We start from the raw sequence: 24,992 nt of genomic DNA on the forward strand, positions 1-24,992 counted from the left end.
CCCTGGTGTACGTCCACAGGTGCCTTCAGGACTCTGTACCTGAGATTTGCTGAGTGCCTGGAAGCCCGCAAGCTCCAGGAACTGAGCATATGTCAGGATCATACCATGAAGGCTTGTATTTGGTTTCATGCTCTGGGGGCTGTAGCTGTTCCCTCCTTTCTCAGAAGCCTTCCCACGCTTGCTTGGCTAAATCAAGCTTCAGATCTTTAAGTCACAAGGCTACAAGTAAAAAATATCACTTGAATTTATTCTTTCCAGTATACTGAAATAGTCTCAGGGCTGGGTGACCCTCTTGGGAACAAATAATCCTTCTCTGGGCATCTGCTAAATCCTAGTAGGGAGCCACTGTTAACCTTGCCCACTGTCAATCTCACTTGAAGGGCAGAAATATTTTTGACAAAGGGAAAATATTTTTACCTAAGTCAGATATGCATTCACAGAGAAACTGGGAACATTTTTGGCTTTTATTTTCTGGATAGAGAAGGGAAGTTGGGCTTACTATTTTAGTGTGTTGATGCTAAGCACAGAATTCACTTTGTGGATTAAATTTAACTGCAATTCCATGCCAACAGCAAAGGGGAGATCTGCTCAGCGAGCCATAGGTGGAAACAGAAAGACTAGATACAGTTGTTGATCAGTCTTCCCCCTTGCTGGCTGAAAGACAGATCCTCCCCACATTCCCAGACAAATGTGGAACACAAGGCTTTCAGTAAATACGTTCACAGTGGCAACATTTGAGTATCACTGCCATGTTAGGTTTTAAAATACATCTGTTATGTGTACAGTGTAGATATTACTGTAAGGAGTGAGCTGGCATGTGGAAACAGGGAAATACAGGGACATACAGGGCAAATAAGGCACAGTTACCATGGTAGTACCTTTCCAGTTGGGAATCATGAAAGGAAATAATATTCAAATGGCCACTTTAGCGCTTTGCTTAAAAATATCTTTTGATTCTTTCTCTATCTCTCCTTTTCTCTTCAACTTTTTCCTTTTCATGTGCTCCCTGTATCCTGCACCTTCATACAGTCAAATCATCTGACCTGGCCCGGCTGCTGGCTTTACTTAGCCTGCTGAGGGGTCTCATATCGGTGGCGAGTTCAGCAGGTGCTGAAGGCCCTTCCACTTCATCGCTCACCACCTCCTCTTCTGCTTTCTTCACCCCTGGCTCCTCAGGCTGCTCTTCTAGCTCCTCCTCCTCCTCCGCTCTTACTTTCTCCTCTTCTGGTTCCTTAGCTGGTGCATACGATGGCAACCTCTCATCAAATGCCCTGGAGAGATCTTCCAGTGGAGCCACCCCAATCTTCTCCTCAAACTCATTGTAGGCTGATGGAAGGGGGCTGGGCTCAACCCCTACTTCCGTGAGAGGGAAATAGAGGGACACCGGCTTCTCTTCTTCCAGCAGCTTGTAGCCTTTGGCCTTTGGGATGGTGGGGACCGTGATGGCAGGGAGAGGCTTCTCCGGCACCTCTCCAAGCGGTTCCTCTGCTGGTCTTCTCAGAGCCCTCCGGATTCTTTTCAGGATCAAGTGACTGATCTCCACCAGGTTGAGGAAGAGGGATACGGCAGCCACCACCAACATGAACATAATAAAGATGGTCTTCTCCGTAGGCCTGGAGACAAAACAGTCCACAAGATTGGGACAGGGCCACCGCCCGCAGCGGTAAAGGGGGAGAATCCGGAAGCCATACAGGAAGTACTGACCTACTATGAATCCCACCTCAAAGAGGGTTTTGAAAATGATGTGGAAGATATACGTTCTCAGGAGAGTACCTTCCAGGCGAAACTTCTTGGTTGCATCAGGGTTGTTGCCTTTGTTTTGGTTTGGAGCCAGGGGCAGCTTCTCTTCGTCCACCTCGGCCTGCTGGCGCCGCTCAGCTTCCTCCCTCTCTTTCCTCTTCTCCTCCATGCGGACGTGGTGCACAGCATGCCCAAAGTACATCAGCGAAGGCGTGGATACAAAAATGATCTGCAGGACCCAGAGCCGGATGTGGGAGATGGGGAAGGCCTCGTCATAGCAGACGTTCTCACAACCAGGTTGCTGGGTGTTGCACACAAAGTCTGACTGTTCGTCTCCCCACACCAGCTCGGCCGCCGTTCCCAGGATCAGGATGCGGAAAATGAAGAGCACTGTGAGCCAAACTCTCCCGATGACAGTGGATTGCTCGTTCACCTGCTCTAAAATGTTCCCCAAGAAACTCCAGTCACCCATTTCTTACTGTCTAAGGGAAGAAAAAAGAAAGAGAAAGACCACAAATTACGCTAAATTTAAAAGATTTAGGTTTTCCCGCTGATATCTTTTGCTGCTTTCAATCAGTATTTCCCTAATATGCTTTGAGAACAGAAAGATGGTCATTTGCTTATTTGCTGATTTGCCTGATCACAATGATTTATTAGCAGGAGAAGGGCTGGGAAGCCAGAGCAAGCTGCTTGCTAAATTCTTTCTTTCATGGCACTAAATGGGCAATTACTTTTCAGCCAGGGAGTATATTTATCTCCTTTTCCAGGTGAGAGTCTTCTGTGGTGCCTTGTAGGCTTAGTTGCGTGAGCCTGCTTGGATTTCATACATGTACAAACACCAGCAATACAGTGGAACAGATCTATCAGCATGCAGCTGCAGTGGTTAGAAAAGAGAGTGCAGCTTTCAAGCACCCAAGCTCTCCTGCACCAGAACACCACACAGGGGTCAAACAGATCTCACGTTGGCGCCCATCTTGCACCTACAATAAACCCGGATTCTCTCTAGTCTGCATATATTAATTCTGCATTAGCAACCACTCTGTTAGGTAAGAACAGCAATTACAACACCATTACTATGGTGTTAGTTAGTAATACTGTATAAGCTTAATAACTACTACATAGACTAGTTTTGCTTCACAGAATACATTATATAGAATACAGTTATTGGGGCTATTCTTTGCATCCTCTTCTGAAGTCAGTTGCCACACTGGCTTTTCCTCCAACCCGAGGAAAAACACAAAGGTCTCTAACTGGGACCTAAAATACTCCTCACTGTCTCTGAAATGTCAGTGCTGCTATCTCAAGCTGACATAGAGCTGGAAGCCAGCTGTAGATATCCTACTGGAAAGCTAAGAAAGTAGTCCATTTTCAAGTAATGCAAGTCAAATATTACATTATTTTTGTCATCATTTTTGCATGCTAAGAAATTATTCCTAGGTCAGGAGTTCATCCTGCATATCCTGAACTTCCCACTGTATCATTGCAGGCAAGGAAAAACCTGTGTATGAGGGAAATAGAAAGGAAAGGTATTTTGGATGTGCTGGTTTAAACACACCACAGCAGTCTGAAGTCTCTGAGGAATGCAGAGTATTAAAGTGGTCCAGAAAGACCAAGTGGTGGACCACGACAAGTGAAACAGGGAACATTATTCATAAAATAGCTCTTCACAGGGAACTAGAAGTTCACCTCTTAGATACTACCTCCATCTATAGTCTCCTAAATGCACACACACATACACAAGCACCAGGGAAAAAGAAGGTACAGCCAAGACCATGGAAATCTGAGCATCTAAACTTCCCTCCTCCTTCAGATCCCGCTGGGATATATTTGTAATGCCATATGTTATGACACACCAACGCATACTAGTCTGCCTCAGCTACTGTGTGTACATATTCACACACACACAAACACACACAATACTGAGAGCTCTACAGCTCTGGGGAATTTCACCAATTTTCAGTCAAAAAAAAAAAAACACTTACGATGGCATTTTGCTCAAACAAGATGGACTCATATTCCTCGCCCTCAAACCTCATAACATTCTTTTAACCCCAGGCACCCGTGTTAGAAAAGGAAAAACAGAACGCAGCCCTTCAGCTTGCACAAACACCTCACAGGAGGAAGCAGCAAACATATAATTTAATCACCGAAGAAAATTGCTACTTTCTCAGTCATTAAAGTTGTGTAAAGGAGTGTGTTAATGTCAGCGCTTACATTAACAAGTCTAGCAGAAGATTATGCTGTTTACATACATTATCTAAACTGATTTAAACATCCTCTTTCTGCAAATTCACAGAGCAAAGTACACCCAACAGTTACCAGTGATGTGCAACTCTGTAAAAAACATGACTACACGCAGTATAAACTTCATTGTCCCCCAGGCACCTCAGTTAACTCCATCCCTCTCTTCCTTTGTGAGTCCCACTGATAAGCCACACTACCTTTCGAACATTAGCACTGCAGCACACAAGAGCAACATTCTAGATGTGATAAACCTTATCATACAGAAAACTCACTGTACAGGAGAAGGAAAAATGTTCCCTGGCTAACTCCACCAATTGTCTTGCTCACAGCTTGCTACATTTGGCTGAACTCTTCCTGAGACAACTTCCGAACCGGCCACGTTTTTTTTAAAACTCTGCCATGACCACCCTCTCCGTTTTGTGCGAGTGAAGTGGTTCGAGGTTGCTCAGTCGGCTCAACTGCAAGCAACAATATTGGGTGGACTGATGACAAGTGGCACGACCAGCTCAGGTGTTCAGGATTCCACCCGCGAGCAGCCAGCCCCTCGAGTCTCAGGAAAAGGCGCGAGCAATGTACTTATGCACTTCACCTTCTCCCTTAAAAACTGCCTGTCGTGAGGAAAGAGCAGGGCACTGCCTAAGCCCACTCAAGAGTCAACAGATTCATGTTCTCAACTCTCGTGGGCTCGTTGCAGACCCCCACCCTGCGCTTCCTGAGCACGCTACCGGCAAAAAAGACCGTACAGGTTAAGGATGTTGAGCAAGCAACTTGCCGCTGTGAAAGGCTCCACCGAAGAAATATGTCCCCCTCCTCTCTTGGCACTCTGCAGGGAAGAGTGAACTTTTGTCTCTCTTCTTCCCTACCCTAAAAGCCCCAATCTTGTCGCACGACTGAGCAGATATGACTGAATTGGCTCTGATGGTGGGTTTTAGTTGCCCTGCAATATTTAAGCTCCGAGCCAGACGGCTTTATGAAGTGAGTGACAGTTAGTGACGTGGGGAACAATAGGGAGGAAAAAAAATAGAGAGAGAGGCAGAGACACAGAGAGGAGAGTCCACTGAACATGAAAAAGCAGAGGGGGGAGAGGAACAGGCGACAGGCAGTGAAAACCTAATACATGCATAAATGGGAGTTTGCTCAGTTAAGCAGGGACCAAAGCATCTCTGCAATTCTGCTATGGTTCAGCACAGCTGTGTGCCCACACTCACCAGTCTTTAGGTGTTGTGGCATGACAGGTGAAAAGGGAATGCCAATATCTCTGGCAGAATTAATTGAATTAGATTGTTACCCTACACTCAACTCTGACAGTTGGCAAACTGCATTGCTGACTTCCAGCACAGGCATATACTGAGGTACTACGTCTGTATTTGGCATTGTCAGATGCTTTGGGCTGCTCTTCAACATCTTTTACCTGGAAAAAGCAGTGGCACGAGAAAACAAGATTAACAGTCAATATTAATCAAAGCTGAGAAACACCAATTTTACAACCTCACCTTTCAGTGCCTTAGTTCTGCTTAGTTTTTCCTCCAAATGCATGTTACACCGTGGCACATGCATTAAAAATGTCTAAACCAAACTGTTTTGTTAAGGAGGGCAGCTGAATTCCAGCAGCCCAGCAACCAGGAATGTTACCCCAGGCACACTCGCCTACCCTCAGCCACCTGCAAAAGTGCTGGAGAGAAGAATCACAGGCTCAGTAATGCATCTGCAAGTACCACCAATTGCCCTGGGAGTTTTAATTATAAGCCAAAGGTGATAACTTTATTCTGAGGTGTTGGTTTTGTGGTCTTTCTGTAGGAATTGCTCGGAGTGTGTTCTTGGTGCTCAGCTCCGAAGAAATAGAGGATTACTGGAAGCAAAATTTGCTAAGCAATGGTACAGATGCCAGGCTCATAAAGTGATGAAGCAGCAAGTAGCTCTCCTCTCTCTTTATGCAAACTCAACACTGAATTTAATTTCCCAGAATGGCACTGGGAGACATTCTGTCTCTAGAAAAGCTGTCATTTGAATAAGATATTATATATAATACGAGGGCCACAAGAGTTTGTGCCTTCAAAGCAGTGGTTTCAGGCCTCTCTTCAGTGTTTCTGGGCATTTGTGCCCATGTAAGTTCAGAACCTCACCTTAGCAGTTGTCTTCCCAAACAGCTTTTTTGCACAGCCCCAAAGTTCAAAGCACAATTGGAGACTGAGATGATGTTTTTCATAAAAGATTTCAAAAGAGCTTAAAGATAAGTCAGAGATGGAGAAAAAAAATCATATTTTGCAAGAGGAGTCAGTTTGGGGACACAAAAGAAAAAAATCAACCTCAGTGGATCTAGTTGAAATGAAAGTCATGTTCTGAACACCTTAATCAATCACTCTCTTAATACAGAAGCTGTAGCAGAACATTTTTCAGCCTGTGCTACGTAAAGCCCACGTGTGGGAAGACACAAGGCCCAGGAACATGAAGCGAATAAGAAAAGGCACAGTTTGATCAACAAGAGGAATGAGAACAGTAAGGAAGAGTAAGGAATACCTTTGTTGTTTTCTTTTGCTACATGCTACTGAGATAAACAAGGACTAAGACATGAGTAACTGGTCATCACTGCCACCCTCCACCCCTCTCTGGGAAGTAGGAAGAGACGGAGGACTAAATGGTACCACCAGCACCCAACACCTTTAAAGAGTGCCTGGAAGGTGGTGCATCACAGAGAGCAGGTGGTTCAGATGTCAAACTGCCTGTTCCTTTTCAGACTGAAACTGTCTTTTTGGAAAAACTCATCTCTGGTTGAATGTGTGTATCCCTTCCTGGGCCTTATCTCTCTAATATAAGGAGCCAAACCCCAAATCTGGTATGTAACTACATGGCTGTAGTCCATCTCTAAATTACATCCAGCAACTGTCAGAGATATTTCCCATTAACCTTTTATCTGCCTTTCACAAACACTATCCAAATATCAAACACTGTCTGGCAAGCTGCAGCTGATGCAGAAATTATATTTGAGTCTCTTATCATTTGGGTAAATGTTACTTTTATCTGAATGATCAGGTTGACTTTCTTTGCTGTCATTAGGGTGCAGAGCCATTAGCATAGGGCACACTGATTTTAACAGGACATTTCTGATTTGTGGAAAAACCACACAGTCACTTCACCTGGATGCCTTTTTAAAAAGGCACCACTGAGCTCTGGGACAGATTCTCCAGCTCACTAGGGCCTCCTCCCCCTGAAGAAAAGGGCCTAAATTAAGATGAGGATGGGCAGTGGGGAATTCCTCTTGTGCTGGGGTTATGCAGGGAAGTGGCTGGTTAAGGTGGTGATGAAGAGAAGGTAGAACATGACAAGAGCAAGAAGGAGACTTGATTCTCTTAGGCTGTGAAAACCTGTGGCTGTGAAAGAAAGGAGTGCAGACCATAAAGCCAAAGGTCTAGAAGACTGGACCTCACATGCAACACGTGACATTCACTGAGCCTGCAAAAGAACTGCATACTGACAGTACCAGACTGATAATGGCCAACACTTCCAACCTGTGAACCTCGCCCAGCATTTAAGCTCTCATTAGGCAACCTGTTGATGTGCCGAGTACTTTCCTCTCCAAAAAACGGTGCTAAAAAGAGTAGCAGCTAGTGAGAGTAACACTGTTACTCACAGTGACTTTTCCTTGCCTTCGGGACTTTTCTTGCCTTCAAAGAACCACGGACATCTCCTGCACTTTTAAAATGTTATTTTCTTTGGAAAGAATTTTGCTTCGTGGCTGACTTCTCATCCTTTAGCTGCTTTGAGGCTGGTGACTGAGCTCCTGCCTCTGGCACCACTGAGTCTGTGAAGTCTCCACTGCAACTCAGCCTTTTGCTCAGAGCCTACGAGGTCACTTGGGGAATGTGGGATTTTTTCATTCCAAACGGATTTCCAACACAGACATGATGTCAGGACAAGGCAGGGCCATGCTATTGAACAGCTCTGTTCATGCATGATAGCAGATTGTGCAATTATATAGCGCACAACCCTGGATAACGATACCCCTCCCTCAAACAAAGTTATCTTCTCCCGATCTGCTTAGCTAGAAAGTGGCACATGCTTCCTGTTCTTCTGCTGAACACACAAACCTTTTGCTCCTGGCTGAGGCTGAACGCTGGACACATCCAGCCTCCCTGCAAGAAGCTGGGAGCGTCACCCAACACTCCTGTTTGCCAGGCACCACCCAACTTAGCATACACCTGCTGTGCAGCAACAGGTGTCCTTGTCCATCCTAGAGCCAGAGGGATCTGCCACTCTGATCACCAGGACCAGAGTCTCCCAGATTTCATCATCTCTCTGCCACCTACCGGTCTCAGAAATCATTTAAATGTGGCCAGCCCTGGATAAATCTTTAGGCAGGCATTGCCACGTCCCTGCAAGACTGGCAAGGGTCACTGCCCACATTTTAAGGGCAAGGCTCTCAGATTTTTCCAGGACTCTCTTCAGAGCCCTACAGGCACTGGGGGATATAAATTGCTGAGGAATATATTTTGCTAGGGAACTGCAAACAAACCATAAAGAAGGGGAGGAAGATATAAATCACTGAGGAGGAGGGGAATTGGGGAAGTGTGTAACAGGAGAGTTTGGGCAGGAACACAGAAGAGGTGGAGATAGGGCCAGATTGTGCTGAGCCTCAAGTGGAGGATGAATACTTATGGGAAACGTGTTTGTAATTTAAGGGATGGAACAAAACTAGACAGCAAATAAAGATAAGCAGGGCAAAAGTGGAATGTCTTTCTATAGCTATTTCACCTAAATGCAGTTCTTCTCTGAAAATTACTGTTCTAAGAGAACCTGGGGAATTACAGGCCAGTCAGCCTAACTGTGATACCTAGAGAGATACTGGAACCAATTATGAAACAATCAATTTATAAGTAGCTAAAGGACAATAAGCTGATAAGAAACATCCAGCAGGGAATTTTGAAGAACAAATCCTGTCAAACCAAGCTAATTTTCTTCTTTGACTAATGGGCTTGGTAGATGAGGAGGAAATGGTTAGGTATAAAATACCTTGACTTTTGTGAGCCTTTAGAAAATATCTAGATCATAGGCTCCCAGAGCAGCAAGAAAAGCCACTATACAGAGGCTACACAGGTTGAAGTACCATTATCAAGGGTAATTATCAGGGCTTCACTTTTCCAGCTGGGAGGTTCATGTCCCTGAAGTTTTGCCTCCAGGGCTTCTCAGTATTTCCTTGAGTGTTTCGGACAACAGCCTAGAGGACAAAACCAAGAGGATGACAGCTGGGCTGGCAGGGCAGCAGTCCCTCCTGAAGACAGGGGGCTGGAGCAGTCAGAATTTGAGAGGAACGTGAGACACTGGAGAGCTGTGCTCTGCCCTCTGCAGATGTGACTGCACCAAGGAACAGTTCAGGAAAGGTGACTGCACAGACACCAAAAGTGCTGGTCCAAACTAAACTATAACCGTTTTGGCAGCAGCGCAGCAAAGAAGAGATGGGGTTTGACCCAATATGAGTCTGTTAAGTGAGATTCCCACAGAAGAAGACAAATCTCATTCTGAGATGCTTTAATGGGAATTTTTTGTATAAGGCAAAGGAAGCAATTATTTTGTGCATTTACTTGATACTGCTGAGCTCTCAGCAGGAACAGTGTGTCCGGTTCCAGGCTCTACATTTTACAGGAGATGGAGACATACTGGAGAGAGTCCAAAAAAAGAACAACAAAATGATAAGAGATGTGAAAAAAACCCATGACTTATAAGGAATGGATAAAATAACCGAGTTTGTTTTCTCTAGGAAAAGAACAGGAGGGGAGGCATGATAACAGACTTCCAGCACATAAACATTTGTTATAATGGGTGGAGAGAATAAACAGTTGTCCCCTACATTCACCAAAAGTAGAAGAGGAAATAATCAGCTTAATTTGCAATAAAAATGATATAGCTAAACATTAGAAAAACACTTTGCAATGGCAAGAATAGCAAAGCACTGCAGCACACTGCTTGGGGAGGCTGCAGAATCACAGGAGGTTTTTATGAAGAGGTAAACAAACATCTGTTAAGGATGATCTTACCTCGTAAGCAGAAAAAAAACTGGGGGGAGAGGGAGGCTGAGGCCTTTGGTCTCTACAGTTTCGTATAGGGCCAAAGACCTAGAGAAATCTCAGAAAAATATTCTCAGTTGGAAAAAAAAAAATAGTATCTTGCCACCAGTCCTAAAAACTCAGCCTGGACATCACAGGTTGTCTGCACCACCCAGTGCAATGCTGAACTGAGGAGATACCAGCTTAGGTCTGGGAGTAAGTTGGCTGTGCCAGTGAAGAATTCCACTTGAGTTAATTATCTCCTCCGGAGTGGGCCTAATTAGCTGGGGCAGTGTGTAGCACAGTGGTGCTGTACTGCTTCCCATGCTGCCCCTAGATCACCCCCGGTACCTTCAAAGCCCTGTAAGGAGGTCTGTCCTCAGGGAACCTTCAGGAGTGTTCACAGCTTTGTTCTGTGGCTTCAGTGACAGCTCTGAATGTGCTGCAGCTTTAGAGGTGTTTGCTCACCATAGCCACATTTCAACCAATTTGTTCTCTTACTGTATTAAGCGTAAGATTGGATGTCGTGGCTTATCCAGAGTGTTTCTCCTGGACATTGACACTAAACGTAACAAACAGCCTGCAGGCGACTCACAGCACTTCCATTCAGAACCTCTTTTCTCGCTCAGCTCAGAGACAACCTTTTCCAGAGAGATGCCGATTTTATCCGAGGGCAGGAGGAAGGAGAGCCACCCGCCTTGTCCCTTGTCCCAGCACAGTTGCTGGAGCAGCATCAGCAGAGCAGCAGCTCCCGCGGCCCGAGCCACTAGCGGGCGATGTTTTCTCATTCATGCACCGACAGCGCCGGGATGCCGAGGTTCGCTGTGAACGAGAAAGGAGAAGGTGCAGCGCGCCCACTACGCTGTATCTAAAACCCGGCCTCTCTCTTCCCTCATCCCTCGTTCCTTAAACTTTTCCTGCAAGCACAAAAATAAGGCCAAGCAAACACAGGAAACTCGCGGTGATGCAGTTATACCTATTGCGAACGTGATTTTTTTTATGGTACTTTCACAGTGGTTGAATAGATTGGAGTTAAACTGATGTGAGGATCGTTTTGATGTCTATAATTTAACCTGCAGAATCACTGTAAACTTTGTTGACTCTATTTACTAGTATAATCTGTATTTTCACCTGAACCTGCATCCCTTTTCCAGCAAGTACTTCTCAAGTATACCAGCTGACTTGCGTGATTTTTCCTTCAATAACATGGTTAATAATAAAAACTTCACTAAAAGTACAAAGAAAACTTAAGGCAAAGGAGATGAACTCTCGTGTGTCAAAGGTAGGTGCTCTGCACAACCAGGGTTAGAGAGAGAAGAGAGGAGTACTCTTTTAGACACATGATTTCATGGGTGAGCACGATTTCACTTAAAACTTGACCAGGTTATTTCTTTACTACAGTGCCTAGGTTAGAAATCCTACGTTCTTGTGACAGTGCAGGTGTTCTTTCTGAGGAGCAGCACTGGGATAGGGCACAGAGCTCGTAGGCAAGGTGCTAAACATGCACTATGGAGCCATCACATATAAAATGCCCTTCCTAGGTCCCCATATACCCTCCTCTTACCTGTCCCTTTCTCTGCCCCCTGCCTGGAACCTACCACCTGGTCAGTGACAGAGGTGGAGCACATCAGCTGGAGGACATCACCAAGAAGACACAAAAATGTAGTCATGCTACATACTTAAGTGGTCCATGGACTCAAATTTATCTCAGCATATATTCTAAGTTATGGCCTCCCCACCACTATTGAGATTCTCCTCAGAGAACCACATGAACTGGTATCAGGAGTTGTGAGGTATCAGGCCAGTCAGGGAACATGTTGCTTACAGCCAGTCTGGACTATCTGAAGTGGATCCAGGGAAAGCAGTGACAAGCACCTGATAATAATTCTGGTAATAATTAATTGCTCCAGGCCTGCCAGTAAAAGAGGAGCTAATAATATCTTCCAGCCTCTTGAGGGGATCTCCATGTGTTTGTTTTATCAAGACTTCTTGTACAATCTCTTAACATCCCCAGGCAACAAGGAGCTGGAAAGGACAAAGCTTCTGAAAGATCCAAACAAGTGGGTACATGTGGAAGCATCCCGTGTTACCTCACTGTCTATGAGGTTTGTTGCCTTCCAGCTTTTGAGGGAGACTCATTCCCTACTCCTTTCTCCCTTCTTCTGGGCTCTCCTCACACCCCCAAGGCCTGCCTTGCTGAGTGGTAGGCTCAGGGCTCTCAGGAGCGTTGTCACCACCCACTCTCCACCTTTATCTCCCTGCCTGCATTTCCACACCGTGGAATGACCCACTGGAGGTGTGCTGTGCACACCAGGTGAGAAGGTGGCCCAGAAGAGCTCACAGGCAGGACAGGGCAGGGATGGGGAGGCAAAGCAGGCCATTATTTGTTCTTCCAGTCCCCAGAGATGCACGTACCTGCCGTGCACTTTGGCTGACCTCAGCTTCCCATTTCCCACAGCAAAGCCTGTTCCCAGCTTCTCTGGGAAGGACATCTGTGGGGACGGTTCCTGTTTCCCTGCCCTTTCAGCCACTTGTCTTCCTGAGCCTGATATGATTGTTTCTTTGGGCACAGTGTAAAAGATGCCAGCAAGTAACGGAAGCCTCTCATGCCTCAGCAATTTATTGAGAAGAAAAGGAGGTTATTGAACTTGGAAGCTGTTGAGCCAGTCGTTCTCTTTTCCTGATCAAGAAGATAACCTGTCCATAGATAAATCATCCATCCAAAGGTCTTCAGCATTCACTGAGACAACCTGGCCTCAAACTAGTAAACAGCCAGGTGAAGGGAGTCAGGGATTATTTATGTACAGACCTGCCAGAAAACATAGGTCATGGGGTGGAAGGGCTTCTCCAGTTTGGAGAGGCCTGTGTTGGTTTTTTTGTTCATTATTTCCAGCAAACTTCAATTCCCTGCAGTACTGTTACTGTTCAGTGAATATGATACTCTTAAGATCAATATGGTTTAAAGCATTTCAAAATCCTTTTAAAAAAAGCATTAAGAGTCTTTGGGGGTTCTCTGTCAGACCTGGCAGAACTTTCAGCAGCCACTTCTGTGGCAAGTTCCACCTTGGCGTAGCAACTCATGAATAGTCTTCCACTTGCCCTGTGCTACAAGGCCCCATTCTTGTCTGATGGTTAAATACCACCAAAATGAAGGCAGCTATTATTATAGGTAATTTCTCAGAAAAATACAGGCATGTATTTTAATGGCCTGCATCTCTCTAGTCCCTGAAGCTCTGAAGTGAGGACATGAGCTCTAATATTTCTGTTTCCACCCCTGCTTTGGCCCGGTGTGCAGCAGGTTTGGTGGGTTTCTACTCCCCCTGACCAGCGCTGGGTTGATGCAGTGGCAGCCCTGGCTTTGTCTTTCAAAAAAAGGGTGCCCTCTTTTACAGAAGGACAGTACAGAAGTCAAGTCCATTCCAACACATCCTCCTTAGCCATACACAACTGTGGCATTCCTTTCTATTTTATATTCAACAAGGCTTCGCCTGCCCAGGGGACCACAGCTGTAAGACATTGGAAAAGATGTTGGGATGGTTTGTACAACTGAAGTTTTACTTACTGGCTTGTTTGTAACTTGGAATCGTAATTTCCTGGTTATCAATATTCAATCCTTGTGAGTCAGTGTTCCAGCAACTGGATTGATGATTTGGGTCTGCAGTGGATAACCAAGCAACACTGGAATATGGCAGCACTGGTTATTTGAGCACTCACCAAGGGAAAAAACAAACACCAGTTATTGCTTAATTTAACACACAGTGACGTTGCTGACTCAAAAACAGCCTTGGAGATTTTTAAATGTTCTAAACGGCTTCCTCATTTTCCAAATCTTAAATCCAAAAAGAACAAAACCTGTGTTTTACCTTCTCTGGATGGGTAAACTGGTGGCAGAAATGAGAGGCTGGTAGCAGGTTTATTGATCCCCACCCAACTCCACTGTTACATGAAAGCAGAAGGAGGTCCAAACTGGTAATGCTTTGAAAGGCATAATGCTTTAAAAAGTCTTGTTTCCCAGCCTTGAGTAGAATTCTGAGCAAAATCAACATAAATAAAGGATTTAAATAAGAAAATATAAATAATCATTGAGAACTGCTTAAAAATTGTTTACTAGGAACCAAAAATACACAACTCCCCAGTAAAGAAAGAATAGTACAATTGAAAAAAAAAAACCAACCAAATTAAAAATTGAAATGGGGGTGGCTGAAGCAAGTAAAACACATTTAACAAATAGTAAGAGAGATGCTGAATATAAATTAGGAGATAGAAATTATAAAAAAGATACGATGGAAGTGAAAAGGGAAAAAAAAACCTGACAAAGCTATTTTTTTAAAAAGTGAAGTAAGGACAAAATTAGTCCTAATCATGGCATTGATCTGTTATAGGATAGAAATCTTAGATTATTCAATAATAATACAGACAACAAAAAAATAAATCAATAAATACTTCCATCCTACTACTGGGGAAAAAAGGTTGATAGAGACTTTGTTGGTGACATATCTATTCTTGTTGTACCTCAGAGGAGTTAAATACCACCTACCAAAATCAGGCATTTTAGATCAGCAGGACTGGATACCTTGCACTAAAACTTGGTTTATTAAATAAGCTGCACATGATATGTCTGCACTATTCATGTTGATCTGCTGTACTTCTTGGTGCAATGAGGAAGTCCTGGCGGAGAAGAAGAAAACTCATAGTCTGGCCTTTTTTATAAAGACTATGTAGAAGGGCATAATTACTTTATAATTATCTCCTAACTGTAATTACTCACAGGTAACTACAGACCTGTGATAGGATCTCAGACTTCAACTAAGTAATTAGGTGGCTATCACAGAACACAGGGAATAAAAGGAGGGAAATATAACTAGGGACAATCAGTGTGGGTTTATAGAAAATTCACCCCACTGAACAGTGTTAAAACTTTTCTCTGAGGAAATTTAACCATTGTTAAATAAAACAAAGCTGGTACAATACATATACTTGAGATCCTGGAAGGCAGTTTCCCTTCCAGGAAGGCATTGCAGTTACATGGCATTATGATTAAGAAATTGCTTGACATAAAAATAAGATAGCAGCCATTAAACAGACTATAAATGACCTATCAGTCTGGTTCCAAAACACAATTGAGAACTAGAAGTGACTGGTTTTTTTTATAGCATGTTTGTGCCAAGATCCTGGAGGGTGTTTGGCACCTTAAGAGTGACAGGTAGAGACATCAGTCCTGCCTGGTTTATTCTCCAGTTTTCATGAAAGCCCTCCTCTACTGTCAAGAGCTCCCTATTACGTGCTCTCCGTGACCCACGAATCATCAAATTAGAAAAAGAGTGCTTATTTTCTGGTTCAAAAGCCAGCTTACCTTAACGACCACCTGCCAGCTTGAACAAAGAAGGTAAGAAAGTACCCCCCCAGAACTGTCTTCTCACCTTGTACATATCATATGAGATCTTAGATCTACACATGGGCTGCTAGTACGCGATTTGAAGGACTTAAATCTGCCCATTTCTAGTCCAGCTGCCAAAAATGATTTATGATCTGTGAGGTGGCCCAGAAAGCAGTGTCACGAGTGGCAATGTACTGCATCATCCTGAGGATTCTTGCTCGTGCATTTCAAAAGCTGGTCCCATCTATGAGCAATGTCTCATCCCTCGAGTCCTGGAAAGATAGTGCCTATCTTTGCTGTCCGTATAAGGGAAGAGGTTTGAAGGACACAGGCAAGACCATGAGAAGAAATGTGAAGTGAGAAGGCTAGAATGAGAATAGCAAAGAACATTCAGGAGAAAACAAAGGAATAAACTGCCAGAGCACAGTCCACGTGCCCAAGGACAGCCCACAGACGAACACACATCCTGCCTCCTTTGAGCTTAACACAGGTGGTGAAACTACCAAGACTTATGAACAACCATCCACCAACCACGTACTTGAAAAAGACACCCAAAAAATAGAGAGACTCCTGAAAATTCTATTTGTTGCATACATGGTCATGCCTGCCAAAAGCCATGTCACTGTTCTACAAGTAGATTTTAATTCAGCTGGAAACAGACACTTGCATGAACAGGTCTCCCTGACACCAAAGACTTTAGTCCCTGGTGAATCTTAGATATGAAAGGTTGGAACCATTCCATTTCCTGCAAACAAGTCCAGTGCTGTTGCTCTACCTTTGAATGTATTGCCTATCCTGCCAAAGCATGGAAAACCTGGAACTGCCTTAGAAACATCTGTCCTGGGAAAATGAAAGGCTGCCTAGGAATGAAGGGAAGGTTCTTTATTTCTTCTTTTCAAGAAAGGATGCCTGGGCTTGCCTGGGCAGAAAGGTCTTATTCATGGAACAACAGAACAAAATAAATAATGTAGGTTTTCTGATAGTGCAGGGAATAGGACAGGCCCAGGCTGAGACTTCTAGAGGCAGCATTTAACCTGGACTGTGTGCCTTAGAGAGAAGACTCTAAGACTACCACGGGAGGAGGTCTGTGAAACTGCCAAGAGCTTCTGATGCTCCAGGCCCGACTTTTCCTTTTAGACAAGGTATTTAGCAAAAGTAAAGATGGTTGTAGGCAGACCATGCATCCCTGACCCATGGAAAACACTTCTTGGGAATGATTTTTATCCGGGCAGCAAGGCCTTAATGCAACAGGAACCGAGAGTTCTTTTTGACTCATTAACTCAGCTGTTTTGCACAGCAATAAACCCTAGATAAGGAAGTAGCCAAGAGCAGCTCAGACTGCCAGAGAGGGGTGGGGTAGAGCAGAGGTCGCTGCTTTGGTTCCTGACAAAACCTCTCGCTTACTCCTCACAACTAGAGACCCACCTCAGTGGCACAGGTCACCCATGAGCACAGGCAGTGCTGGTACCAGTGGAAACAAACCCAGGGAATGTGGTCATGGCATATTTCTGGCAAGAGCCATCAAAGCCAAGAGCTATGAGGACTGGAAGGTCTCCTGGGGCCCGAGTGTGCAAGCGCGGCCACCCCGACCATGTGCTGGCTTGCAGTGATAACATTGTGTGCTGAGGTTGGCACACAATCCAGGTGAAGTCACAAGAGGAAAAGCTTCCCACCCGGCACAGCCTCAGCAGCCACATCCACAGATCCTCGCCTGCTTGCCCTCCCTCACCACGCTCCACCCAGCCAGCCCTCCTGGCCACAGGGGACACGCTGCCCTGCCTGGCTTTCTTCCACTGTGCCGGGGCAGGGCTGGCTCACAAGTGGCCATTGTGTTTCCTAGGAAGTGCTGTTACAGCAAGTACCTGGTCACTCTGGCTGTGTGCAAAGGCTCAGAGCCTCTGCCGGTACCTCTTGACGTCCCAGCCTCCATCTGCACCAGCGCTCATCCTTCCAGGGCTGTTCTCAGGATGTTTCATTGCGCCTCAGATTCTTCCACGTGGACAGTCTCGGCCTCTGTCAAACTTTAAGTCTGTGGGGAATAAGGTAAGAAATGAAGCAAAACCCCAGCATCAACGGAATATAGCTTTTCCACAAAAAAAAAAAAAAAAAAAGTTCCTTGAGGTAGCAGAAAGAAAAACACTTTCTAGTTTAGTTCAGAAATATAGGGGAGTAACTGTTCAAGGTTTAAAGTTTGAAATAGATGAAAAAGCCATAGGTGATGGTATGTACAACGAATGTCTTGCCTTGGCCAGAGGAGAATTAAAGCATGATAAATTATGATTTACTATCTCTTATCTCTGAGCACCTCAGTGGACAACTAATGAAGCCTCATTTACTTGGGGATATCACTGCAGCACAATCCAACAAAAAGGTGAACCAAACACTCTGAGCTCAGGTGAGAGCACTGCATCTAGCCCATGCCCTCTTCTCACAGCAAAGATTGTGCCTGGTTGGTCCTGCCAGGGAAAATCTTGATTCTCCCACCCTGTGCAATTCTCAGCCTCATAGTTACCAAAAGCTATGAGCCAACATTTGACTGTAATGCCAGAAAGAACTGGCCTGATCATCTAGACCCACATCTTTGAAAACCTGAGTCAGAAGACTTGGCAGAAATCCTTCCCATCTCTACAAGGGTCCACTTTCTGACAAGAATCCAGCCACAACTTAAAAGCCTCCTGTGGAGGATCCTCCAAAACCCTCACTGAGTTTTTCCAGTGGTTAGTTACAGATTATGTTAAAAAATAATGCTTTTCCTCATATAATTGTTTGGGTTTTTTACCCAGTTTCACATTCCAGCTTTTGGATCTTAGTGCCCTCCAGCTAGACCACAGAAAGTTTGTTCCCCATGTAAGCATACCTAGACACAGAAAAAAGTTAGCCTTCAGCTTTCCCTTTTCACTCTAGCTCTTCAACCTCTTTCACTGGAAGGCACATTTCCAATTCTTTAATACCCTCAGGCATTTTCCCTGGAACCTCTTCCATCCAGGAATCACCAACAAAAGCACTAAATAAAGTACATGGGAAATGACTGTCTTAGTACTAAGTGACACACACACTCTGCCCTTCCCAGAGCTATTCAGTTTAAACTTATTTACTGAAAGCTGCGTGAGCTCCCTCAGCTACAGCATCATCCTGGAATTTTGTACAGTCAGCCAGTGAGCTGTACCAGCCCCCACTTTTTCCCATCACTGCTTCCTGAGAAAAACTTGCCAGCTGATAAGCACAGCCTGTATTCCTTATTCTTTGACATGTGCCTTAGAGCAGCTAATGTTATACTTGGCCCCATCTGTCTGAGTGATCCGGACTATTGCAGTAACGTGGGGGGGGGGTTGTTTGCTTTGGGTCTTTTGTTTTTGTTTTGTGTTTTCCTTGGTTGGTTTTTTTTGCAGCCCACTGATTTTTGAGTCACTCCTACTGGTCATTTACCATTTTGCTGTCTTTCAGACCATTGATGGTAGAGTTCAATAGTATACAGCCACAAATGACCAACTTTACAACGTTTGTTCCCCCTTGCAGCTACACATCTCCATCCATTTGGAGGGCAGACACATTCCCTGTAAAGTTCTAATGTCTGCATTGCAAAAATCAGCAACAACAAAAATCTCTAGAAGCACTATACCAGCACCATGTACTCCAGGCTCAGCCTACCTTGAGTAATTTGATTGTAATAGCTTTAAGTAAACTTAACATTTGATACATGTTTCTGTGGGCCTTACCACAAGCAGGCCCCTGATTAAAAAACAGGAGTGTTCTTCTCTGGCTGGGACAAAACCAAGCTTAAGCACACACTTAGCTTCATCCTGTGTCAGAAGAGCCAGTCTCAATGCACACTAAAATACAGGCTTGTTCCTTGTGCTTCCTGGGTACCAGGAAGATGCAAAACGTGCAACAAGGAAGGTGAAGGAGGAGGTTAAACAGCCAAAGCTTTTTTTTACACTCTTGTAAAAACTCAAACCTCTCCCCACATCTTCTTTTCAGTTGTTAAGCACACAAACATGGGATTGCATTCCCATGCCTGGTTGCCCCAGGGGCAGTATACAAATTACAAATAAGCAAATATATGGATTCCTTGACTTCCAAGGGAATTTTGAAGATTAACTACTTAACCCCTAATTACACAGACACTGGCTGGCTAATGAATGAGGTGAGGCAACACCCTCGGCTGGTAAGATTCATAATGAAAAAAAAGGTGGGTTATTTCATCCCAGCAGGGAGAAGGGCTCATGGATCTGGCATCCCAGATTTTCCATTTGGGACAGAGTCCCACAGTCTGTATCTATGGGAATGTCTGAACTTCCACATTTTACTGTAGCATCACTGTACGAGGAGGTGTGAAGTCCAGTGGCTTTGCTCACTGTAAACAATGGGTCCAGGCACTCTCCTGGGACAGGAAATGGGACAGGCACTTCCCCCCACTGTCACAGCTGATGAATGTGAGAACAACCTACCTCCTAGAAGATTTCACTTTAACCGTGAGGGTTCCCTGCATCATCCAAGCAGTTTGCCCATCCTTGACAGACCACACACCAGAGAGGGAGAAGGTGGCACACTCCAGGCTGCTTGGGTTTGGTGTTTCTGATTGGAGGCAGAGATGTGGTTATAGGGCGAGGCAGTAGTCACTGTTGCTGGGAAACACCAGCCTTTGCAATGTACTACTGGATATGAAATTTTAGTAACTTTAACTTCTGTCCCCTGACTAGGACCAGGCAGTACAGAGGAGTGTCTTACGAGTACTTCCAAAATATCAACATCCTGCATGCTCTGCAACCCAAGGAATGGCTGTGGGCTGTGGTGAGAGATCCATGAAGATTTTTAGCGCAAAGAGTCTAAATGCCAAGAACAGCTTCAGAGACACAAGCTGCTGTAGTGTTGTGCTCAAGACAGCAAGAGAGGAGAGGATAAACACAGCATCCATGACTACTGCATGTGGCACTTGCCCTGTGATCCACGAAGTAAAATAGCAAATACATTCCTTTGGTCATATCAACCTTCACTTTACTTTTGGGAATACAGGCTTACTCAGAAATCTGATACAGAGGAGCCAGACCATGCTAGAGCCACAGCACCTCCCCCTAGAATTCAGTTATATGGGTGATAAATTCTGCTCTCACTGACTTTTTAGACAGCAGCAGGACTTGGGGACCCACCATTTGTGTACTTGCCCCCACAGAGGTCCTTAGCCTGGCTTGCTGAAAAAAAATACAGTGTTTATGGAGTGTATTCAATGGTTGAGCCACTTCTCCACTGCAAAAAACAATGGCAATAGTTCTTTCATTCTTCCTTTTTCCTGCTTTCTTTTTGTTTTGACTCCTTCCCCTTTCTGTCTCCCTCTGCTTCAGCTTGACAAGGCTTTCATTTCTTTACCCCATGTCTGTCTTCCATACCATCTTCCTGAATGATCTACACCAGTAGCACTGGACACTTCTGTCCCCCTGACTGATGGGCTTCATCCTCCTCACAAAAGCATCTCCCAGTAGTATTAGGCCTGCAGAGAAAAGCAGACATCTCCTGACTACCATTAGATCTTTATTGGTCCTACAGGAGGGGCCTGTTTATAGCCTGGAGCTTGCAAAGACTTATGGAATTCGAAATGCCTTCTCCTTCCATTTTGAGGGCAGGCAGCTGAAGAGACCAGGAATCCTGCCTCCCCTCACAAATATCTTGGCATTCCAGATACTGGCCTTACCTTTAGATCCTGCAGCTCAGCAAATGTGCTATCATATATCCCAGAGTTCACCCAGCCGGTGCAACCCGAGAGGCCACCTATATGGGAGGGGGTGATTAAAGTCTAGGAATGGATGGGAGGTGATTTCCACACAGCCGGGATATATTTTTGGAAGGGCAAGGCAAAGTCAGAAAGGCTTACTAAACTCTTTGATCCTTTAAGCTCCTGGTTACCAAATAACCACCAGTATCCTTTCCATAAAATAAACCCATTTATTCTTAGCTACATGAATTCCCATCCCCACTTCTGCAACACTAGCATCTACTCCTAAGCTGCATCTTTCCTCCCAGCTACCCCATCATCCCTCAACAGTTCCAGTAACCCATTCCCCAGATGCTCTCCTTTTCCTGATTGGGAATATATCATGCATCTTGCTTGCTGCACCCTTCCCTCACCCTCCACAGCACTCCAATCATTTGACATGAACAACCGATAGGCCACACTTTGAGAACTGCCACTTCTAAGCCCTCCACAAAAAAACAACAACAACAACAAAAGGTAATAAAATCTACTTAACTCATGGATTTCTCATAGCTCCTCTCATTCCCCTGACAGCTGTACAGTTGTTATATTCACATCTGCTGCTGCTAACTAGCCTCATTTTTAGCAAAGCACAGCAGGTGCTACAGAAATCTAAGTCTGGTAACATCATAACACCAGAAGTGTTCCCCCACTTTCATTAACTCCATGCTCTTTTTTTTTATTTTCTCTATTTGTTTTTCCCTCTCCTCCTTTCTGTTTTGCTGGCATGGTCAACTGTTCCACTGGGTCAGCAGCAAACAGGAGCTGCTGGAGTGCAGGAGCAGCTCAGCTGGTAGGTCACATCCCCTCATTGCTGCCCACTGGGCAGAGAGTGGAGGTGGCAGGCACTGGGTGCCTTAGAATAGCACCAGCAAATACCAGCCCCCTAAAGGGATGCCACACAGGATGTCCATGGGAAAACAGTGGCCAGGAGCACGACTTCAGAAGGGCACGACTTCATAAGGACATTGATAATTCACACCAATCTGTAGCACGTGGATCCACCTGAAAATGGGACTTACCACCTTGCTGTCTTTCCCGGTCTAAGTACTTAATGCAGGGAGAGGGGGTTATCATAAAGCACTCCAGGAAAAGAAAAAAACAAACAAACAAACAAACAAACACACACACACAAAAGGCAAAAAAAAATAGTAAGTCAAAACAGTGGTGATGTGGCCCAGTAGGTCACTAATTAGGATATTTCACTAGAATGTGGGAAAGAAATAAGAAAAAAGTCAAGTTCAACACTTTCTCTGTTTGACCTCAAGTGTCTGGGGCAAATAGCTCTCCCCTTCAGGATGGAGCAGACTCTAGAACACAATTCACTCAAACCCAACAAGGAAGTTCTTTAAAATTTCAAAGAACAATAACCAGACTGCTAGATAAAGCATGAATGTAAAGTCTTCATCTTCCATGGGCAGATTACTAAAGGGACATAATGGAAGCACAGTCCTACTGTCTACCACCCCAACAGCTTAGCCTACCATTACATACATTTTATTTCCCATGCTCTGCTGATCCACGGAGCAAACTTCAATATCAGAGCTGCTGCCATCTCTACAAACAGTGGATTTCAGAGATTAGGGGGCTAGGTGCTGTTTCCCATCCTCCAAGAAAAGGAGGAAGTTAAATCTGGTCATTTACCTCCCTGTCTTAGATCCTGGCTACATCACTTAACCTTCTCCAGCAGCCCTTGTGCACCAATTGATCTCTCATGTCTTCTCTGAAAACCTGCAGGAGATCAGACCCTGACAGAGGGATAGGCAAAGGGACAGTTTGCTCACAGATCCCAGTGGACTGAAGCAAGAACTAGATACCAAGCCCCTCAGGCTGTTACCAAAGGCAGATTTTGGGAACATTTACTGACAGATACCACAGAGTTCCAAGGTGAGGTGGCATCAGCAGTGCTGGGAACCTAAGCCCTGGTCTCAAAGAGCTAACTGGTACACAAACACCTTAATATTCCCTTGCCTAACTCCTAGGTGGGCAGACAAACAGTATTCATGTCATACATAAGGGGGATTAGGTATTCACTGTCTTCAAGGTATTGTGCTCCTGATCCTGCCTAGTATGAACAGGGTCAAGGAAAAAAAAAACAAAACCAAAAAAGTTGAAGTGCTGGAAAGTAAAATTTGAAGGCTTGGAAAGAGGCATAAAGGGGACAGTGGTTAAACACCACTCAAGAAGATGGCAAGTGGGAGGGGTAGCAGATAGTTGTGAGATGGGGACACACAGAGTCCCTATGGAGAAATTTAGGCCTGATGGCACAGCCACAGAAGGAATATGAAGGTAAAGAGTAAGGCAACAGGAGCTGGGAAGCAGGAGGCTGGGGACTGCAAGCAGCAGTGCACTAACTGAGGAAAACTGAGCTTTCCAATCAGAGAGCGTAGGCAAAAAGTCAGGTCTTAGAGGCAAAAATGGTGAGATTTTACAGGTCCATAAGCAAGACAGAGCTTGGATACAGCAAAATGTGTGGTAATCTGAATGTCACTGTCAAGGAGAACAGCAGAAGTGCTGGGAGTGAGGGAGAGGGGTGGTCTTGGGAAAAGGCCTGGGTTTCCCACACAGAGTTCCGGATGTTGGTAGGGGATGATGGAAGACTGGAGAAATGGGGAGACACTGAAACAAAGAGATGGTAGTACAAGATGTTGGACAGAAACAAAAGAAAGCAGAAGAGGAGAACAGTTCAAAAGCACAGGAAAGACCAAAAAAAGTGGTGGGTAAAAAGTAAGAGACTCCTAAAGGTGGCTGGGGCAACACTATATATTCCTGTGAGAACAGCTTTTGGATTATGATGTTGAAAATAAACTTTGAGGTATCCCAGCAAGTACTGGAGAGTAAGAACTTGGCAAAGATAATGTGATTCAGGGAGTGCAGAAGGAATTTATTTCATTCTGCAAGTTTGCAGCGTGTAGAAGTGATTTCAGGGGTGATTGCAAGGCTGGTGTTATATAAGAGATACAGGATAATAACATTCAATGAATAACATAGTACTGACTAGAGCTGTGGCCCAGGAAAAAAGAATATGCTGAGAGCTGCATGAGCCTATTTTCTGAATAAGATGTAAAAGGAAAACAGCGAGTCGGATTGAAACTTTTCATTGATTTCACTGCACGTTTCTGTTGTTGACTATAAATCCTTCCTCTAAAGAAGTCCCTTGTTTCACCTTTAGGACCAGTGAAGTCAAATCTTCAGCCATGGAAAAAAAGTGCAGGACTTTGACCCCAGGTTCTTTGATAAAAAAAATCTAGAAGTTTTTCTCCAGCAAGGAATTTTAGCATCATCGATTTTCTCTCTAATTCAGGAAGATGGACATTAAGTCTAAGATCCTTTAAAAAAAAAAAAAAATTCTTAAACATCCAAATTTCTCACTCAGACGGAAAATTCTTCTTTCCAGCCAATTCCATGTCAGGTCTCCTTATTCTCCTGTACACCAGTTTGGCACCAGCTACAGTTTCCAAAAATTACATACCTGCTCAATTGTTGCTTATTGTTTTATATTCAGGGATCCTTAGAGTTCAAACCCATAAAGAGGACTCTTCCAAGTGTTTCTCTGCAAGCTGCTTGCCTATTAAAAAAAAAAATAAAAAATTAAAAATAGCTTTAAAAACTGCCACGGGCCTACAGGTAGGTAAAAGTTACATGTTGAAAAATAATAGCCTTTTTTAAAGATAATTAAGGTTGGTGCTTAAGAAACAAGACAGAGATATAAGTTATTACTGGGGAAAAAAAAGAAGACAACAAAAAAACCTGTGGATTCCTTCCCATTACCTTACCTCTGTTGTTTATGGCTCTGGGAACTAACATCCTGCAAGCACTTCACGTGGCTTAGGTAGGGAAAAGCCCC

General features: G+C 44.5%; 1 protein-coding gene across 2 annotated transcripts; it reads right to left on the reverse strand.

Moving 5' to 3' along the window:
* Positions 1-642: 642 nt before the first annotated feature.
* On the reverse strand, positions 643-24,992 carry GJA8 (gap junction protein alpha 8). Of its 2 annotated transcripts, XM_017830718.1 has the most exons (4): positions 24,922-24,992; positions 24,618-24,713; positions 17,262-17,428; positions 643-2,222 (listed from the first exon to the last, which is right to left on the reverse strand). In XM_017830718.1, the coding sequence occupies exon 4, from the start codon at positions 2,210-2,212 to the stop codon at positions 1,022-1,024; it is 1,191 nt and encodes a 396-aa protein (XP_017686207.1). In that variant the 5' UTR covers positions 2,213-2,222; positions 17,262-17,428; positions 24,618-24,713; positions 24,922-24,992; the 3' UTR covers positions 643-1,021. The 2 variants fall into 2 exon arrangements, with proteins under 2 accessions (XP_017686207.1, XP_017686208.1); XM_017830719.1 differs by lacking the exons at positions 17,262-17,428; positions 24,618-24,713; positions 24,922-24,992 and adding an exon at positions 7,613-7,722 and having other exon boundaries at positions 643-2,218.

Source organism: Lepidothrix coronata, unplaced genomic scaffold (assembly GCF_001604755.1).
Source record: "Lepidothrix coronata isolate B3197 unplaced genomic scaffold, Lepidothrix_coronata-1.0 Scaffold183, whole genome shotgun sequence".
NCBI classification, from domain to species: domain Eukaryota; kingdom Metazoa; phylum Chordata; class Aves; order Passeriformes; family Pipridae; genus Lepidothrix; species Lepidothrix coronata.